This window comes from Tasmannia lanceolata, unplaced genomic scaffold (genome assembly GCF_043159265.1).
Source record: "Tasmannia lanceolata isolate RefF3 unplaced genomic scaffold, GAP_Taslan_0.1 ptg000007l, whole genome shotgun sequence".
Taxonomy (NCBI): Eukaryota; Viridiplantae; Streptophyta; class Magnoliopsida; order Canellales; family Winteraceae; genus Tasmannia; species Tasmannia lanceolata.
The window spans coordinates 4,264,663-4,282,867 of NW_027518684.1; the positions used below are offsets into that span (position 1 = coordinate 4,264,663).

Consider the following 18,205-nt stretch of genomic DNA (forward strand, 5'->3'; position numbering starts at 1 on the left):
ACTGAAGAGACGTGTAGAACCAGACAATCTCAGCTGAAAAAACTGACTGATCATCAGTGGGCTCACCCTCAATCAACAAAGAATGGATGTGGCTCGACCTTTTTCTAGAACAAGTGACTACGAATGTAAGTCGTATTCCGATCACCATTATCACCACTTAATCTTCCCCTATAAAACTAAAGCCCTGTTTTGATTGAAGGAATTTTCTGCAAAGGAAAATATTTCCAAAGTTCCTACCTTTTTCATGGGTGAATAAATATTACTTAAACCAACCCTATTCAATTTTTTATGCAAAGGGACCTTTAATTTATCATAATATCGCTCTAAATTAAACATTATCATAACATTTCCCTCTAAATTCTAGAAAGAAAGAAAAAATTTCTCATGAAAAAGTTTTCTATCAGAAACGATATACATGTTGTAAAATAGAAGGCTTAAAATGTTTTAAATAAACTTCACATAGAAAATTCCACAAGCCAAAGGATTAAATCACCCTATGGAGAAGATTTTTGGGGCACGACCTATCGACAGAGACCAACAAATGAGTGATTTAGATCATCTAAATAGGTGAGCCCCATTGCACTTTTTTCTGCCGGGGTAACCATAAAAGAAATCAGAAATAATATAGCTTATGACTTCCAAAGAAGCCTTCTTGCCCTATTGCAAATGAAATATAACTTCAAACAATCAAATTTGTAAAAAAGGATCAGTTTAAGCTCCATCCAAAGACGCCCTTGGCTGAATCTTAACAAATGCATGTGAATTAAGATCGCTTCTGACTCGACCTTTTCCACAAAGTTATGTACTAACGGAACTGTACTCAATTTCCTCAAAGTACACCACTTGAAAACAAAACCAATTTAGAAATTCTTAAGTGTATAAACATTGCTTATTATTTTGTGTGTTTTGAGACCAAAAAAGAAAGTCCAAAATAGGCAGGATAGAGCTCAGCGATACAGGCTTTCGGATCTGAGATTTTCCGCAATCTCAGTCTCCCATCGATCCCCATTTTCGAGCAGCTTTTCCTTGTCATACAACAACTCCTGCAGTGATGAGAACGAATTTGAATGTCTCTCTCCAAAACACAAAAGAAACAACCTTAAAACTCTTAACAAAGAAGATGGGACGTCACCTCGTGAGTTTCAGTAGCAAATTCAAAGTTTGGCCCTTCAACAATTGCATCAACGGGGCACGCCTCTTGGCAGAATCCGCAGTAAATGCATTTTGTCATATCAATATCATACCTGGATATAGAATAAAAAAAGATGCGATCCATATGAAACTGAACTATCAAGGAAAACAAATCAATACACGTTTTTCTTTTCTTTTCAAAGGCTCAAATCAATACACGTTACCTTGTAGTTCGACGGCTACCATCTTCTCGTTCCTCTGCTTCGATAGTAATTGCTTGTGCCGGACATATCTGATCAAAGAATGCCAACTTCATTAATGTGTATACAGGTTTAAAAACTCAATAAGCAAACCCAGTGATTTTATAAGCCTGAATCTGACTCCGAGACTTGATAGATTTGACTTTTATGTTACATTTATTTAATTTTTTTTTTTGAGACCTTGAGCCAATTCTAATAAGGCCAAGGGCAAGCTTTTAAAGTACTTGTTCAAGATTTTTTTACAATTCCAATACCAATGCAATGATTGCAATCGATGGGAAATGTTATCAGCACTACTGTATTTTGATGAGGGCACCCCTCACTTTATTAAAAGTACGGTATGGCCCACACCGTAGGATGATCCAAACCGTCCATTAGATGAGCCACAGCCTAAATAGGTTGGGCCCCAAAAATCATTTCCATAGGTTGATCCTAACCCTCCGATCTGAATGTTAGAGGGTTGATCCTAACCCTCTATAGATCGGAGGGTTAGGATCAACCTATAGAAATGATTTTTGGGCACAACCTATTTAGGCTGTGGCCCATCTAATTGACGGTTTGGATCATCCTATGGTGCGGGCCATACCGTACTTTTAATAAAGTTTGCTGATAACATTTCACCATTCGATTTCCACTTTTCCAGCTTATTTAGCACCCTGAAGCTGATGGTAAAAACACAGAAACAGAAAATGTCAATTTCTGGACATATGAACAACTAAAGTTCACCACCACAACCACCACCGGGAACATGACTTTTATGACCAAATGTCAGGCTATTTTATTCATTAATTTTCAGTATTACTATTATTAGTTACGTGGATCTTCTATCCATTCGGATGAAAAGAATGTCATCCTTTTTCTTATATTTTTATACAAAAATAAATAAACGTATTAAGGATTTGCCAGCGTGTCAGGTATTCTGTGACCACATCACCAATGTGTTGTATCTAAGAGTCAATTTATATTCGCATCTCAACAAAGAAATGTTTCCCATTTATACCAGCAGAGAAATATAAACACTTACGGCTTCGCATAGTTTACATGCAATACAACGTTCCTCTCCAGTTGGGTAACGTCGCAGAGCATGTTCTCCACGAAAACGAGGGCTCAAAGGACCTTTCTCAAATGGATAATTAATCTGTAACAAGCACAATAAAACCATGAGAACGAAAACAATCAGTAAATGATGTATTCAGAATAAAGAATGCGGAAAAGATGAACTTACAGTAACTTTCGGCTCAAAGAAGTATTTCAGCGTCAACATCAAACCCCGAACCATTTCAGTAAGAAATAATGTGTTAATACTTCGTTCAAAAACTGCAATCCACAAAGAAAACATCAGTCCCCATTGCAGATCTAGAAAATTTACTAAAGCAGTTGTTGAGAATGGCAAATTTCTTATAGTAAGTTACTGCAGAGATATAAATCTTTAGATGACATTACCAGAATTCCAATCCTTGGAGATCTCCTTTGTGAGTTGCTCTCTTTCCTCATCCTCTACAAGTTTGTAGATAATAGACAAATAAATAAGATCCATAACACAAGTCGCATAACTTTCAGTTGACAAGAACTACTTTTAAATATTTATTGTAAGATGACAAGCGTATAAGCGAAGAAGATGAACTGCAAATAACAATATAGACCTTGCATCTCCAAACAGGAAACCATTGCAAGTTCATGATCAATACATGCAAAACTTTGGCCTAATAACAGTATCAGTAGACTTGGGTCCATTTATCTCAAACTCGGTTGAATACCCAACCATATTTTTTTTTCGAATTTAAAAACAAATGCTATAATCAGGCATCTGATTTTTCAAGTGTTCAATCAAGCCTTTTCAGTTCTCAAAAAAGATTGAGTAACCCTTTACTTGAGCGAGCCAAGTTTTGAGTGAATTGAGTTGACTTGTGGCGCTAGGAAATTGGGGTGGAAAAGTACAGTGTAAGCATCACTTCCCTCGTAGAGAAGAGGATTTTTGTTTTCTTCTACTTTTTTCCCTTTTTTTTTTTTTTTTGAGAAGCTATAGAGACAACTTACCATCATCAACAACAGGAAGACACTGATCAAAAATATGTGCATCATGTATAGGATAGTGGGAGAGATGATCAACCACATCGGTTCATTCATGCGTGATTAGAGGTGCTGGGTCTGTCATTATATCATTAATCTTTTTGGGATGTGTTGAGTTTCCAAATAAAGTCATTGGAACTGTTTAGAGGTTCGTCTGGTGGGAGTATCAAAAGGAGAACAATTAGTGATGTAGGATATTTCTAGGGAAGGGAATGCTCGACGGACACGAGGGTTAAGAATTGGATTCTAGTAGTGAATTAGAAGGAATCCAATTCAAGAATTTCAAGAAAACCCACTTTCAAAATTTTCAGATTTAGAGAAATGGCTATTTTTATAAAGGGTGATGATATATTTGCACCCCCTGTAGGATGATTCGCACCCCTTATATCATGATTTGATCATTTGATGTCAAAAAATGTAAAAAGTCTGCCACAATTCACGTTACAAGGGGTGCAAATCATCCTACAGGGGGTGCGAATTTATCATCTCCCTTTAATAAATTGTTCCAAAGGTTCATTAAAGAAGACCTTTGGATCTCTTTGAAATTTAAGCATGTGGTAGGAAATCACTTTTAGGTTGACTCAAAATTCGAGGTCAATCAGATCATAAAAACTCAAATCTGGATGGTTTTTCAAAATCTGCAAGATTTTCAATTTTAGGATCGGATCCAAATCTAAAACCCTACCTAGAACAAACCTTCCACAACCAAAATACTTCCTAAAACATATTGCTACTTTATCCATAAAACCGTACGACAAAACTTCTATTTCTTTGGGCTGCACGACCTATAGACCTTTAAACCAGTCTGTAAGACAACTGGCTAAATGGCCTTTGGTGAGCAAGAAGAGGCATTACAGCAAGATTTGCAGCAATTGGAAATGGGTGTTCTAAGATACCATATAACAAAAAAAAAAGTGGTTTAAGGAAGATGAAAAACAAAATAGACAGGGGCAAGATGAAAAAAAGTGCAACTACCTGATTAGGGTTATAAATCATATTTTCCTATATTTCCAAATACATGTAATGCGCAGATACCCTTATCTGTGCTAGAGCACTAAATCGTTTTACATTGGCTACATTGAGTGGGTCCCGGGCATGCGTTTACAGAAATAAAAAGTATGAAATCGATATATCTTTCTCTGTTGCGAGATTTGAGAGGAGAGAAAAAATACGGCGCTTTGGAGAGAAACTAGGGCGGAGACTTGCGATTTTGAAGAGAAAGCTTTGAGAAGAATGAGTCTTGTGCTTAAATCTCTTCTTCCATGCACTCCAGAAGTGGACAAATATCCTCAATAAAGTCGTGGGCATTGGTATGGATTGTTCAAAAAAAAAATCAGAAACCTAACATTTTATTCATGAAAAAAGACCTTTACGGTAACACCAATGCATTAGCGTTAACGATTGCACAGAGAGAGAGGATCTGTTTCGTGTTGTCTGAGCAGAGAACCCAGCAGGGAACCCCATTTTAACCCTCCCTCCCTCCCTCCCTCTCTCTGCCATCAGCAGAACTCTGTTTCTGTTTCCATAACTACACTTGATGTCATAAAATCTGTGTTCTCTAGGAATTTGGTGTTTGAGGTGGGTTTTTTAATTTGCATCAATGAAAGTCGATTTTATAACAAATCTGCTGTTTTTTTCTTACATCTTTTTCTTGAATTCCCATAATTTTGTGTTGTTTTTTGTGATGCAGGGGCTTGCACATCATGCCTCTTCATCTCCAAGTGGTGGGCCACCCATGGGCTGATTGGAAACCCTAGTATTTCCCCTTTTTCTTCTCTGCAAAATCTCTTTTCTTAAGTCGTCGTGAGAGAGAGGGACTCGACTGGAATTTCAATTTTGTTTCAAAGGAATAGAAGGGCTCGACTGTCATTTCGAATTTTTATTAAAAGAAATGTGATAGACATGGGACCCACTTACACAGCCAATGGAATGTTGTTTCTCGCTCAAGCGCAGATAACCCAACTGCGCTCGAGCGCAGGAACGCTTCTCATATATATATAGAGGAAACTGGGACCCATGTGATTGGGCAAGCTAGCTCACCATAAGTTTGGTGAGCTTAAGCTCACCAACAGTTTCCTCATATATATATATATATATGAGGAAAGTGAAGCTACACCGCCGGCTTAAAATACAATGGGCCCACATTGTTTTGGTGATCCAAAGAATTCATTTGATTGGCCCTCACATAGATAGGGTGTCCACCAAAAATCAGCTCCATAGGATCATCCCAACCCTTCAAACTATGGAGGCAAAAATGGACAAATTTGTGAAGGTTTTTACACGTTCATTTTTGCCTCCACAAATCGTAGGGTTGGGATGATCCTATGGAGCTGATTTTTGGTGGACACCCTATCTATGTGAGGGTCAATCAAATGAATTCTTTGGATCACCAAAACAATGTGGGCCCATTGTATTTTAAGCCGGCGGTGTAGCTAAGTTAGCTACACCGGCGGTGTAGCTTCACTTTCCTCTATATATATATATAATTTTTTTTTTAATTTTTTTTTTTTTTAGATTAAAAAGTGAGCCATCTTGGAAAAAAGGGAGACATTTGGGCCTTAAGATACTATTGTCAAAAATTGGAGATGTGGTCTTCATTTCCATTAATCTAATCTGGGACAAATTGAAGAAGCGCTTTAATTTTGCATTGGTCCAAAATGAATTTTCCTAGCTCCTATTGTCGTAAGTAGTCCTCATGCATCAGTATTACATGTAATTTTGATGAGCACACCTGTCAGAATTCACTGGGAGTGTCAATTAAACTGCTGGCAAGAGCTCCAAACTCCAGAGTTATATGCCCAACTATGACAGTGAATGACTGCCATTTTCAGGTTCACAGTTCACCATCACATCCTCCAACAGCATCAGCCGCACATGCCACATGCAGTAGAAAAATAATAATTTCCTTCATTTGAAAAATAGCAGAAAACCTCTATTCTCTCTAGTTAAGAAGTCCCTAGTCTCACATTCAGATATCAAATTTTCCAAAGGAGGTGGCCGGGGTTGAAGTTAGGGTGAACGGGGAAATGTTCCTCGTATGGCTTCTCTCTCTCCAATGAGAGGAAGATGAAAAACAGCAGGACGCATTCGAGTCAGGAACAGCTGAGATCGGCAGGATGATCAGGATAATTGGTCTGAGGTCACATCCAGGGAGACTAGTGGCAGCAAAAGATACTGCAGGATATGTCCAAAGGGACAACGGGGACTATTTTGGCAAACAATGTGACAACTTGAGTTTTTCCAACAGGACCATCTGCAAATTGGCGCAGGAACAAGTATAGAAAATCAACAAAATGAAAGAGAAAATTATCTAACGCTTGACCACAAGATAGGCTTTGGAAAACTCTAAGGTCCACCTTCTTAGAGAAAAAGGGAGAGGAAAAGGGTCGTTCCTTTTTCTTAATTCAATACTGTCCCAAAAAAAACCTAGTACAATGCACCCTTAGGGTTATAAAAGCCCAAGAGAAAACCCACGAAAATGGGGCCAGCACTTAAGTTCACTACATGAATAAAATAAAAAGGAAAAAAACTTAACGGGAAAATGCAAATGGGGTCCACAACACAAAAACCCATTAAAACTAACAAATCCCTATGAAAGCATGAATGAAAATCAAACTAAAAACGTGCGGATGATACCTTGGCCCACCAGCACTGAGAATCATCTCATAGACACAGTGATGGAGCTTTGCGTGTCCCCTTCTATCATTTGCGTGAATAAGTTTTGCTGTAAAACTTATCCACCATCTGCTCTGCATCAGTCTCCCCAGTCTCTCCTGTTTGAGAAGGATTCATCCTCGAATCTAAAGGGTGGTTGCTAGAGTCATTGCCACAGTAAGAAAACAAATGTTTCACATTAAAAATATCGGAAGTCTTCAAGTAGCTTGGCAGAATTAGGCGATGCGTTATCGTTGATCTTCTCAATCACCACAAATTTTCCTGTTGCGTAGCTTGTTATAACCACCAACCGAGAAACGATCTCGAGTTAAAACAGCCCATGTATAGCCACCGGCGTCAAATATCAATTGTCTTTTGTGCTTGTCAGCTCGAGCTTTGTACTTCATGTTGGTCATCTCTAACCTTTCTTATACTTTTTCAAGGACAGCATCAAGTTCTCAATCATATTTCCCGCCCTCCCGTTCATCTCTAACCTTGGAGAAAAGTGTAAGTAGTGTTTGGTTGTGCGGCATATACTCGGAGAGTAGGAGAATAAGTAGGCGGTGTCATTACCAATATACGGAGAAGGAGAGAGAGAGAGAGAGAGCATCATTCCCTAGAAAATTCAACCAAAATTCCTTGCTTTGGAAGAATTTGTTTTAAAAGTCCTAAAGAGGGAGCAAGAATCCACGTCAGCAGACAAGCAATTATTACATGGGAGACATCCAAGGGAGTAAAAGGGGAGTCCAATATTATTTTTGCAACCAAAGGTGGAATGGCATGCCAAATCTAAGCCAAATTCCAATGGTTGCCGAGCTTTCGTGCAACCAAACACGCCCTCTTTGATGAGATCCAAGCTAGGATGGGTGCAGCCAATCAATCTTTCCTTCATGTCCTGCGCTCGGCCAATGGGGTGGCCGACAATCTAGCTAGAGAGGGTGTCTCGAGGGCAGAGGTGGAGTTGTTTGATTTCATGTCCCCTTGATTGCTTTTTTCTTGTGTTCCCGTGTGGACCTGCCTTTGCAGTCGCCTAATATTTTTCTCTTTGTTCCTTTATAGACCTCCTCGGTCTTTTACTTCTTGGAATGAAACCCTTTACCATTCAAAAAAAAAGTCTGGTAAAGCAAGTGCAGGGACAATAGTCATGCCTTCATGCGTGCAAAGGTGTTGTACGCCTTTGAAGTCCATATAAATCTCTCATTTCCCATCATACAATCTGTAATCACGGACAAAATGGAGCTAAAATCTCTAATGAAACGGCGGTAGAAAGAGGCTAGCCCATTAAAACTCCGAACCTCAGTCAAGGTGGAAGGTACAAGCCAATCAACAATCGCCTTCACCTTGGATTCTTCCATTCGAACATCATTGTTTGAAGCCTCATAACCCTAGAACGACTTCCTCAGGTTAATAAACATGCACTTCTTCAGGTTAGCAAACACCTTAGACCTACATAGCACACCAAGTAACTTTGGCGGAGTGCTTAGACTTGTGTAGCACACCAAGTACCTCATGCAAATGGAACATGTGGGAGTCAATACATGAATTAGAAATCAGTGTATCATCAAAGTAAACCACGGCAAAATGTCCTAAAAAGGCTGCAATAATTGGTTCACCATACATATAGAACTGCTTGGTATGTTAGATAACCCAAATGGCATAACCAGGGCACATTTGATTTTGATTTACGCATTCCAACCTTAGAAGCACGAGGCGGGTGCAGGGGCGGGGGCGGGGGCGGAGGCGGAGGCGGGGGCAGGGAAGCGTGGGGTCTAGAAGAGTCTAAGTTTGGGAGCGCCATGGGAGCGTGTATGTAATATTTTCTTATATATATCTTTCAAAATTCAAGTACATCAAAAAAAATAGTTTCTAACCATTTTTATATGTATCTTTCAAAATTTAAGTACATCTAAAAGCTAATTTCTTACCATCTTCACCATCTTCATTTGTGTGCACTCGTTCCTCATGCCTTCTGAAGATGCACAAGTCTTTGTGCTTGCTCCAATGAAGTGCTTTGAAGAGTTAGAGGAGTTTGATGTAAGGAAGTTGGTGATAGTGGGACCTATAGAGTAATAGAAGCAGGATGGGAGCGTCACTAGAGCGGTTCCCGTCTCTCTAGGGTCGCGCTCCTTGGAAGCTCCTTCCTAAGGAGTGCCGAATCGAGGTTCCGAGGTGGGAGCGGCACCCCGAGAGAAGGTTCTTGCTTCTAAGATTCCAACACCCTTCCTTAAATCAAAATCCCAAAAAAATAGAAACTTCTAAAGATTAGCTTTCTAATCATTATTTGTACATGTTGGAATCTTCATCTTCAATTTTGTAACTTCACGTTCGAGAAGATTGATGTAATTCTTCAAAGCTTTCACTTATTCTCTTTCTTCCATTAATGCGGTAGTTTCCATCAACGAAAACGACAAGATAGCATTCCGGCAAGAAATGAACCGTGATTTGTGTTGTGCTTTCTTCAACTTCTTTCTTGGTATTGGTCGCATTTCCAAAAAAGACTCATTATACATCCCGATTTTTCTAACTTCAACCGTAGCCTTAAAAATAGGTCTATGGTCCGATCCTTTTTTCCAAACGTTGTATGTGGGAGGCTTCAGATTCAACTTTTAAATAGCTTCTCTAAAAAATGCTTTAAATGAAGCTTTGGCTAAAACGGTTTCAGTGGTGCTTCTGCATAAACAAAGAACATGATTGTTGCCTTCTTATAAGGTCATTGGAATAATAGGAGAAGAAACTTCTACTATTTCCCCGTACACAAAGGAGGGCACTTGTCCAAAAAAAATCAAATCGTGAGAAATAAGAGAAGAATGTTGCTCTCTTTCTCAATTCACTAAGGGTATGTTTGGTTGTGCGGGAGTGGTTTGGAGAGTAGTAGAATAAGAAGTCAAAAGGGAGGAGACAAGCATTTTGATTTGTCTGGAATTTCCACGGAGAATAGTGTAAGTAGTGTTTGGTTGCGGGCATATACTCGGAGAGTAAGAGAATAAGTAGGACGTGTCATTACCAATATAGGGAGAGAAGATAAATAGAGACAAAGAGAGAGAGCATCATTCCCTAGAAAATTCAACCAAAATTCCTTGCTTTTAGAGGAATTTGGTTTAAAAGTCATAAGGAGGAGACAAGGAATTCACATAAGCAGACAAGCACTTATTACATGGGAGACATCCAAGGGAATCCAATGCTATTTTGGCAACCAAACGTGGAATGGCATACCAAATCCAAGCCAAATTCCGACGGCTGCCGAGCTTTTGTGCAACCAAACACACCCGAAATATGGTACAACTTTCTTATCAAATGAAAACACACACATATATACATAGAAAAGAAGATTATTCTCTATTGTAATAAAAATATTAGGTAAATCCTCTCCCTTGAACTATTAAATTTTGGACAATAAACATCCCAAAAACTTTTTAAAATAGATTATCCTTCTAAACCAAACATAAGAAGTAAAAGATTGCTTGAAAATATGGATTTCGAAAAACAATCCACATTGACAGACCTTCACTCATTGATAACTTCTTGTAGAAAAGCATGATTGACTAACCCTTTTTTTGTTGTTGTTGGAAACTAGACTCAAAAAACTTTCTATTAGTATATACAATGCCACGTTTTGACTAGTATAGCTTTTTTCAACAAAAAAAAATGAAATAAAACATGCATAAATTTTGGACTGAAGTTTCAACACCACATAATGGTGGCTTTGACATCACTTGTTAGAATGAAACCAACTAGATGAAGGAGAAGATGAGATTCAAGAGAAGAAACTTGTCCTCTTGATACCAAACACACAAAGAACAAAGCCCAAGTTGTTGTACTACACAAGAGACTTCAAATTTCACTAAAATGGCTTTAAAAAAATATACAAGGCCTAAAATACATACCATATTTCAAATCCGAGATTAACACTTCTTAACTATGCTTAGCTTTCCAACCAATCAAAAAAAACTATACTTAGATTACCTAAGAAACTAGTAACACTATATCAAATATAAAACATAAATAAAGTAAATGACTTAAATAATTCCAAAACATAAATTGTCCCAATAATGTACTCCCAAGAGAGTACATTTCCAATATAATAAGGTAAATGATGAAAGTTCCCAATGTAGTAGAGTCAATGTAGTATGACTCAATGTAGTAAGTTCCAATATAGCAACGTTCAAATGGATATGGCGGCAAGCTCCAAGCATGCATGTAGCAATTTCTAAGAGAAGGGGTAGTCAAGTGGTCAACCTTTTGGTTGAATAATTTGTGAAGAATGAAAACGCACTTTTTTCTTTCCCCTCCATCTCTTCAATGAAGTTCGACTTCTTTTGTATCCTTTATGTTATTTTGAGTTGCTTGCTAGCTTAATGAGTTATTCTAGAACTTATTGTGGTTTTTATATGGATGAAACCAATAAGAAAAGATTTTGCATGGAAATATGCTTTAGAAACACATTGGAGATCAATCTAGGGATACATTGATCGTAAATTTTAAGATCATTGGTACATTGGAGGTATGAATCATCTCAAGTATCAATTGGTAGAACATATCATGGAACCAGCTAGAGTCTAGACTGTATTATCTTTTTAGATGTTTGAGATTTTTAATTTTTTTTTCTTAGTTGAATGATGATTTATGCTTGGAAAATGAAGCACGTTTCTTCTAGAATTTTCATTCAAAAAAAATTTTTATTTTAGAATTTATACCATTTCTTAACTATTATTCTTAGTTTTTTCTTTATTTTTCTAATTTTTAAAATTTTAAAAGGCAGATAAATTGTGAGCTGTGTTGCATTGATTCAAATTCGTGGGGCGGGATCGACACGGAATCGAGGAGTCGGATTCGCCAAACCCCAAAAGGTAGGATTTGTGGATTTGATGATTTTTATTGAATAAAATAATAAATAAATAATTAAATTTTAATTTTAATTATATATATATATATAGATATATATTCATGAACCATTCAATATTATATAGAGGAAAGTGTTTTTGGTCAGCGGACTAGAGAAGGTAGGATCACCCCAACAATGTGGCCCCACCCTTGTTTTCTGCACTCGAGCGCAATTAAGCTATCTGCACTCGAGCACAGGAACCCTTTACTCATATATATATGAGAAAAGTGTTCATGTACAAGTGTGCAGGTAAGTTACCTGCACACGAGTGCAGACACAGGGTGGGGGCCCACATTTTTGGGAGGATCAAAACCATTCATTTGGAAGGCCCTTCCATGGATAGGGTGTGGCCCAAAAATCAGCCCCATTGGAACCTCCTAACCCAATCAAAGGTGGGCGGGGAGGGGGGAATGGACAGACACTGTGTGCCCATGTTTCTGCCCATTTTCCCCTCCACAAATGGCAGGGTTAGGATAATCCAATGGGGCTGATTTTTGGGCCACACCCTATCCATGGAAGGGCCTTCCAAGTGAATGCTTTGAAACTCCAAAAAATGTGGGCCCCCACCCTGTTTCTGCACTCATGTGCAGGTAAGCTTACCTGCACACTTGTGCAGGAACACCAACCTCTCTCTCTCTCTCTCTCTCTCTCTCTCTCTCTCTCTCTCTCTCTCTCTCTCTCTCTCTCTCTCTATATATATATATATATATATATATATATATATATATATATATATATATATATATATTCATGAAAATTTTGAGGGTTGAGGGTCGAGATATTAGGCTTTTTACAAAGAGACGAAGAACGGGTAGGTGGTCAATGTTCGAGGGTGGAGAGTAGAGGCGCTAGGGTTTTTATTGAGAGAGGATAGGTTGTGCTTTTATTTTTTTTAAACAAAGAAAAGTTAAGAAGAAAATACGTTTAAAGGGACAATATACATGATTTGCATTTTAAAAGAGACAACACTGTGATAGATTTGCCTGAAAAAACAAGATCCCTGAGGTATGCGGCTACAATAAGAATCTGGTGTGTCCAACGTGAATCCATGTCCAATTCGCATGTCTACACGGATTCGGCAAAGGGAAGCAAAAAATCCACGGAACACATATTGCGAGGCTTACTCCTCGCCTCACGAGAGAGTTGAACACCTAAAGCCCTTGCCTTTTAAAACATTCCTAAAAGTTGCAATTAGATATCTCGGTCTTAAACAAATCGAACAATATTTCATTCCTAGCACTACCATTGGAAATCCCTCCTTTTAAAACATTCCTAAAAGCTTTTGCTAATCTATCATTGGAAATCCCTTGCTCTACCCTGCTTATAAAAAATGATTCACACAATTATATTTTTCAAGCTGATTGCACTGCTGTTGCTGTTGCTGTTTGCCTGTTAAGATATATTAGCTTTGTAAGGCTCCACTCCCATTGACTCATTTACTCTTACTTTGGAATCCTATGTAATGTATTTGGCATGTCTTGAACTCCAACAATAGAAGATATTGCATGCTAGATGATATTTATTTCGCCCTTGTAGAAGACTCAAGTTCACTATGGTTTTGAAGCCTCTTCTAGTGGTTCAAAATAAATCATTCTAGACAAGTTCTTATGTGATAGTTCATCTTTCTTATAAGAGCATTCAGTGATATTAATCTATGAACCTTAAAATGATCTGAGAGCTTAAACTTAGTTTATAGCTATATGAATTAAACCGTCTACATTGGGCTACGTCATGGAATATTTGATTTTTGACAATAGCCACATCTGGTAATCCAATATTGAGACTTATTAGTTTTCAAAAAAATAATGGCAGATTGATGATTACAAAACAAACCTTTGAAAGTGGAAAACGGGCGTGAAGGGAATCGCAGTCCATAATTAAGTGAATCTTGTAGAGATTGTCCAGCACCAACCTTCAAAAAAGTTAAGGCCCTGGTTAAAATTCCATATCTTAGATTTGAAGTCCATAATAGAGAATTCTCAGGAAATGAGAAGTTCTTTCAAGAAAAGTCAAGCAAAGACAAAAGGAAAAAAAAAAGAGCGTGAACAGAAAGTTTGATTTGCAATCAGAAGTATAAGCAGGAAAGTGATAGATTAGGTTTGAAGTGCATCAAGAATAAATCTAGACTCCAGAATGCAAGTTGAAAAAACCTTATGAAATAGTCAGATTTCCAGACATTTCTTTCTACTAAAGAAGCAGAGACAAAATGTACACAAGGTGCAATAACTGTCATAATATTTTCTGTCAGATAGACCTCGATAACGACTAGGTTTTAACGACTCCTTAACAAGCCTTTCATTACCAATTGCAGTGTTACGAACCCAAATCGGTTCGTGATAAGAACCATCCTTTGGCTCATATTCTAATTTTTATGTGTCTTTTAGGACAACTTTGGTCTTGCATTACTAGGACAACTTTGATTGGGCATCTCTTTTCTTGATCTTGATCTCTTCTTTTGGTCTCGATTCCTTTTTCTTGATCTCGATTCCTTTTTCTTGATCTCGATTCCCTATTTCCTTTTTCTCTCTTCTTCTTGGCTCGTTTATTTTCAGCTCCTCCAAGTGTTCGATAAAAGTAGTCCCCTTAATTAATTCCTTAGGTAAGTTCATCTAGTGCCCTTCAAGTGTTCAGTAAAAATTCCCAATAGAGCCTAGAGATCATATCAGTTCGCAACGTGATTGATCTTCTTAGAGGGAAGATCAGCCTCTCAGCCCACTTTGAAAGAAGACCCAGTCCCCCCTCTGTGTGCAAAAACACAATTTCTAGGATAAATTTCTTCATTCCTTGAAAAACGCTACTTACATGTTATTTATACCAAATAGAAGACTGATATGTGTGGACTCCGGGTGCCTGCGCGCATCCCTAGGGAATAGTCCCGCCCTACAAAGTGGGGTGGGGGATACCCTATGGTACCAAAAAAAAAAAAAAACTGATATGTTCTTATGTTTATGGGTAATTATAATCTAGTAGTTATTGTAGTTGTGGGTATGTAGTTTAGGATTGTGGAGTTAGTTATTTGTGATGTATCTTGTTGGTGGGTAAATGGGCTTGTGATGTGGCATTCCATCTTGCTTGTATTTTTTATTTTTATTTTTAATAAGGCATATTTATATAAAAACAGAACCGAGATGGTCCTGAAGAGAAACAAAGAGAAGACAAAAATTACAATAAGTCAAGGAGGAAGATAATCAAACCACTCTAAAACTGCCCTAAAAACACCTCCCCTAGCTAGAGAATCAGCTTCAGCATTGGCTGATCTCCTAACATGGTCAAACACAATAGAAGAACCCTGAACCAGGTCCTCAATCTCCTCGAAAAAAGGCAAAAATCTCCAAGGAGGGATCGCCTCACCCGAAAGCCAGCGAATTACATTTAAGGAATCCCCTTCCACTATAATTTTGTCAAAAGCCGATCTATCCAAATACTTGATCCCGCTATGAACAGCTCTGACCTCTGCTTCATTTGAGTCCGCTACTCCGATAAGTCCCGAGTAAGCCCAAAGAACTTCTCCCTTGTCATTTCTACATAAACCCCCAATTCCTGCTTCTCCAGGGTTACCAAGAGACGAACCATCAAAGTTAAGCTTCATTAGCCCATCTGAAGGAGGATGCCAAGATTGGATGATTTTCACTTTGCTGGCCCCTTCCTTACAGATGATTGCCCAACCTTCCCAAAGGTCAAAAGCTGAAACAAAACAAAACAAAGGGAGGCTCCGAGCCCAAGATAAAACAGCAGCTATCAGCTTTACATAAATCCAATAGGGAGACCTAGCCTCTCCTTCAAAGACTCGCGCATTCCTCTCTTTCCACAAAAACCACCACGTAGCCAGAAGGCACATCTTCCAGAGAATCCTGCTTTTCTTTCTCCAAGGATTCCACTCCCAACTCCTAATGAAGTCAGCCATAGTTTTGGATGGGACCCAACAGACCCCAAAGCGAGCTAAAATGAGACCCCAAATTAGTTTAGATCTTGCTTGTATTTATGTAGTAGCATTTCTATGAAATAAAAAGAAGAGAAGATTTTTACAACAGCAAAGGAAACTTTGTTTTGGAGAGTCACGGCTCCTCTCAATTTGAGCCATTTGGAGGTCCGGTTGCCGCAAATCAGCCTCTCTCCCCCTCATTTCTATTTTCTTTTTGTTTATCTCCGTTACGGCCGATTAGGCACGTAACAAAAACTCACTTGCCACTTCCTCTAAAACTCCTACGCAAGCTAGTCTAGATTCCAAAAACTCACTTGCCACTTCCTCTAAAACTCCTACCCAAGCTAGTCTAGATTCTAGACACCTCGACTCTTATCTCTAAGACTCCTAGTCATACCAAAAAACTAGAGAAAAATCTCCACAAACTACAAATATCTAAACTAATTTGTTAATTCCACCCTAAGTGGGACCCATCTAAGCACGAAACATGCAGGCAGTGAAATACCTCTTGTTCTAGACTAAAAAAAAAAAAGCCCAATTTCATATAAATAAAAAGAATCTCTCGAGATTCAACAGGGATCAAGTAATGTATAAAAGATTTCCAGATCGGTTTTGTGTTAATTCCACAGACCAACAGATTCAAACAGTAGAATCAAAAGGAGGAAATTCAGAAAAATAAAAAGAAGGCTAGGGTTTAGAAAGTTTACACATGCATGAATGAAAAAGCTAAGAGCAAAATTAGTATGCTACAAGATCGAAAGAGATGGAGGGATGAAATAAGGAAACAACACATAGAGTGGATGAAATGTTACCAGATGCCGAGCGCGAAAAGCGAGGAGAGATTTCCGAGCGAGGATTGCTGCAGCCATAGAAAGAGAGGTCACGGGATCGAATCACGCTATCTATAGTATAATGTCAGTGATATATTTGCCCCTTTTCTTCCTCCTTTAGTTCATCTATGAGACTATGATTGTTCTATTACACTACGAAGGGGTGGACTGGGAAAGAAACGGCCCTAATATATATTTGCCCTTTTATAAGGGAAATGATACCCCGCAAACGGTTTCTGTCAGAATGGTTCACTGCTTGAGGATAAATTCAGCCCTCTTAACGTTTTTCTTTGCAACTTAACGAATAACGTTGGGGTATCCACGGGTCGAAAATACCATTTCCACTTATAAAAGTTTCTCCATCAACCGACCTACCCTTATTTTGATAATTGCACTCTTCTCAACACTTTTATTCCTTACCCTTCAATTGTAGAACGTGAATGTGCCTCTCGAAAGCAAAAATAAAAGACAATATACCTTGCGTTTTTGGGAATTGCTAGCATTTCGCAGAGGATCTGTCGCATGTTAGACCAGCCATGAAATGCCTTTTGCGATGGACCCTATCAAATCCCTTTTGTTTTTTTACAGGTATTGTCATTTATCCATCCACTTGTTTGATACAATCATTATTATGGGACTTGCTAGGGACCATCATTGAAGGCATTTTGTGGATGGCCTGTTGCATGGGAAAGCAGCCACATGGGCCCACTTCTCAACAGATGTTGTCTTTATGCATGGGCTACGTGAGCCCCAAGTAGTTTACCTAACAAGTTGGGCATTCTCGGCCCACCAAGCGAAACCGATGGTTTCTTGATCAACAGATAAAGTGTGCTTGTGAGAGAAATCTAACAATCTTGTCCCGTTGTTATGGAGATGTTGGCGTAAATCGGGCTGCTTTCGTCAAAGTATAAAAGATTAAATAACATCATCTCTAACTGCTTAAGCTTTTAGAGTTATCGGTAGTTTCACAGATCTCTTGGTCCTGGACCCCGTGAAGTGGAGTGGCCGGTGATACTCGGCCGAGAACTTTTGTCTCGTTAGAAGTCGTGAATGGCTCGGCTGATTTTATTTTGAGGGTTGGCCTACATGTGGCCCCTCTTTTAGATTAGCCATTACATATGGATTTTTTAATATCAAGGAGTAGGGCTGCAACTCGGGTCGGACGGGTCGAGTTTTGGAGAACCCAACACTACTCGAGAAATATCTCGGGTCGGGTCGGGTCCGGTTTTTTCCTGAAAAACCCACGATTCCCAAACCCGGCCCTACCCATGATAAATCTCGGGTCGGGTCGGGTTTTTTCACGCTGACGCAATTTTTTATGGAAAATTCTTGTTTGGCAAGGCAAGGCAACTCATAGAAGCAGAAATTACACTTGAATCAAACAATGATGTAATTACACTTACATTACACTTGAATCAAACAATGTTGTAATTACAATCAAACAATGTTTAATCAA

The 18,205-nt window shown here is 38.6% G+C and overlaps 1 protein-coding gene across 2 annotated transcripts; it reads right to left on the reverse strand.

The window, feature by feature from the left end:
• Positions 1-674: 674 nt before the first annotated feature.
• Positions 675-16,919, reverse strand: LOC143881515 (NADH dehydrogenase [ubiquinone] iron-sulfur protein 8-A, mitochondrial). 2 transcript variants are annotated; one of them, XM_077384617.1, is made up of 8 exons: positions 16,732-16,919; positions 13,831-13,909; positions 2,835-2,888; positions 2,617-2,708; positions 2,416-2,529; positions 1,356-1,423; positions 1,133-1,244; positions 675-1,043 (listed from the first exon to the last, which is right to left on the reverse strand). In XM_077384617.1, the coding sequence occupies exons 1-8, from the start codon at positions 16,786-16,788 to the stop codon at positions 948-950; spliced, it is 672 nt and encodes a 223-aa protein (XP_077240732.1). In that variant the 5' UTR covers positions 16,789-16,919; the 3' UTR covers positions 675-947. The 2 variants fall into 2 exon arrangements, with proteins under 2 accessions (XP_077240732.1, XP_077240731.1); XM_077384616.1 differs by lacking the exon at positions 16,732-16,919 and adding an exon at positions 16,627-16,649 and having other exon boundaries at positions 13,831-13,928.
• Positions 16,920-18,205: the final 1,286 nt, after the last annotated feature.

What these genes read in the sequence shown, in the direction of transcription:
- LOC143881515 (XM_077384617.1), bottom strand. Translation starts at nt 16,788, where the DNA reads ATGGCTGCAGCAATCCTCGCTCGGAAATCTCTCCTCGCTTTTCGCGCT. An exon ending in CATGTAAACTATGCGAAGCC is followed by an intron (nt 1,424 to 2,415) that starts GTAAGTGTTTAT and finishes TTCTTTGATCAG; the next exon opens with ATATGTCCGGCACAAGCAAT. An exon ending in GGTAGCCGTCGAACTACAAG is followed by an intron (nt 1,245 to 1,355) that starts GTAACGTGTATT and finishes TTCTATATCCAG; the next exon opens with GTATGATATTGATATGACAA.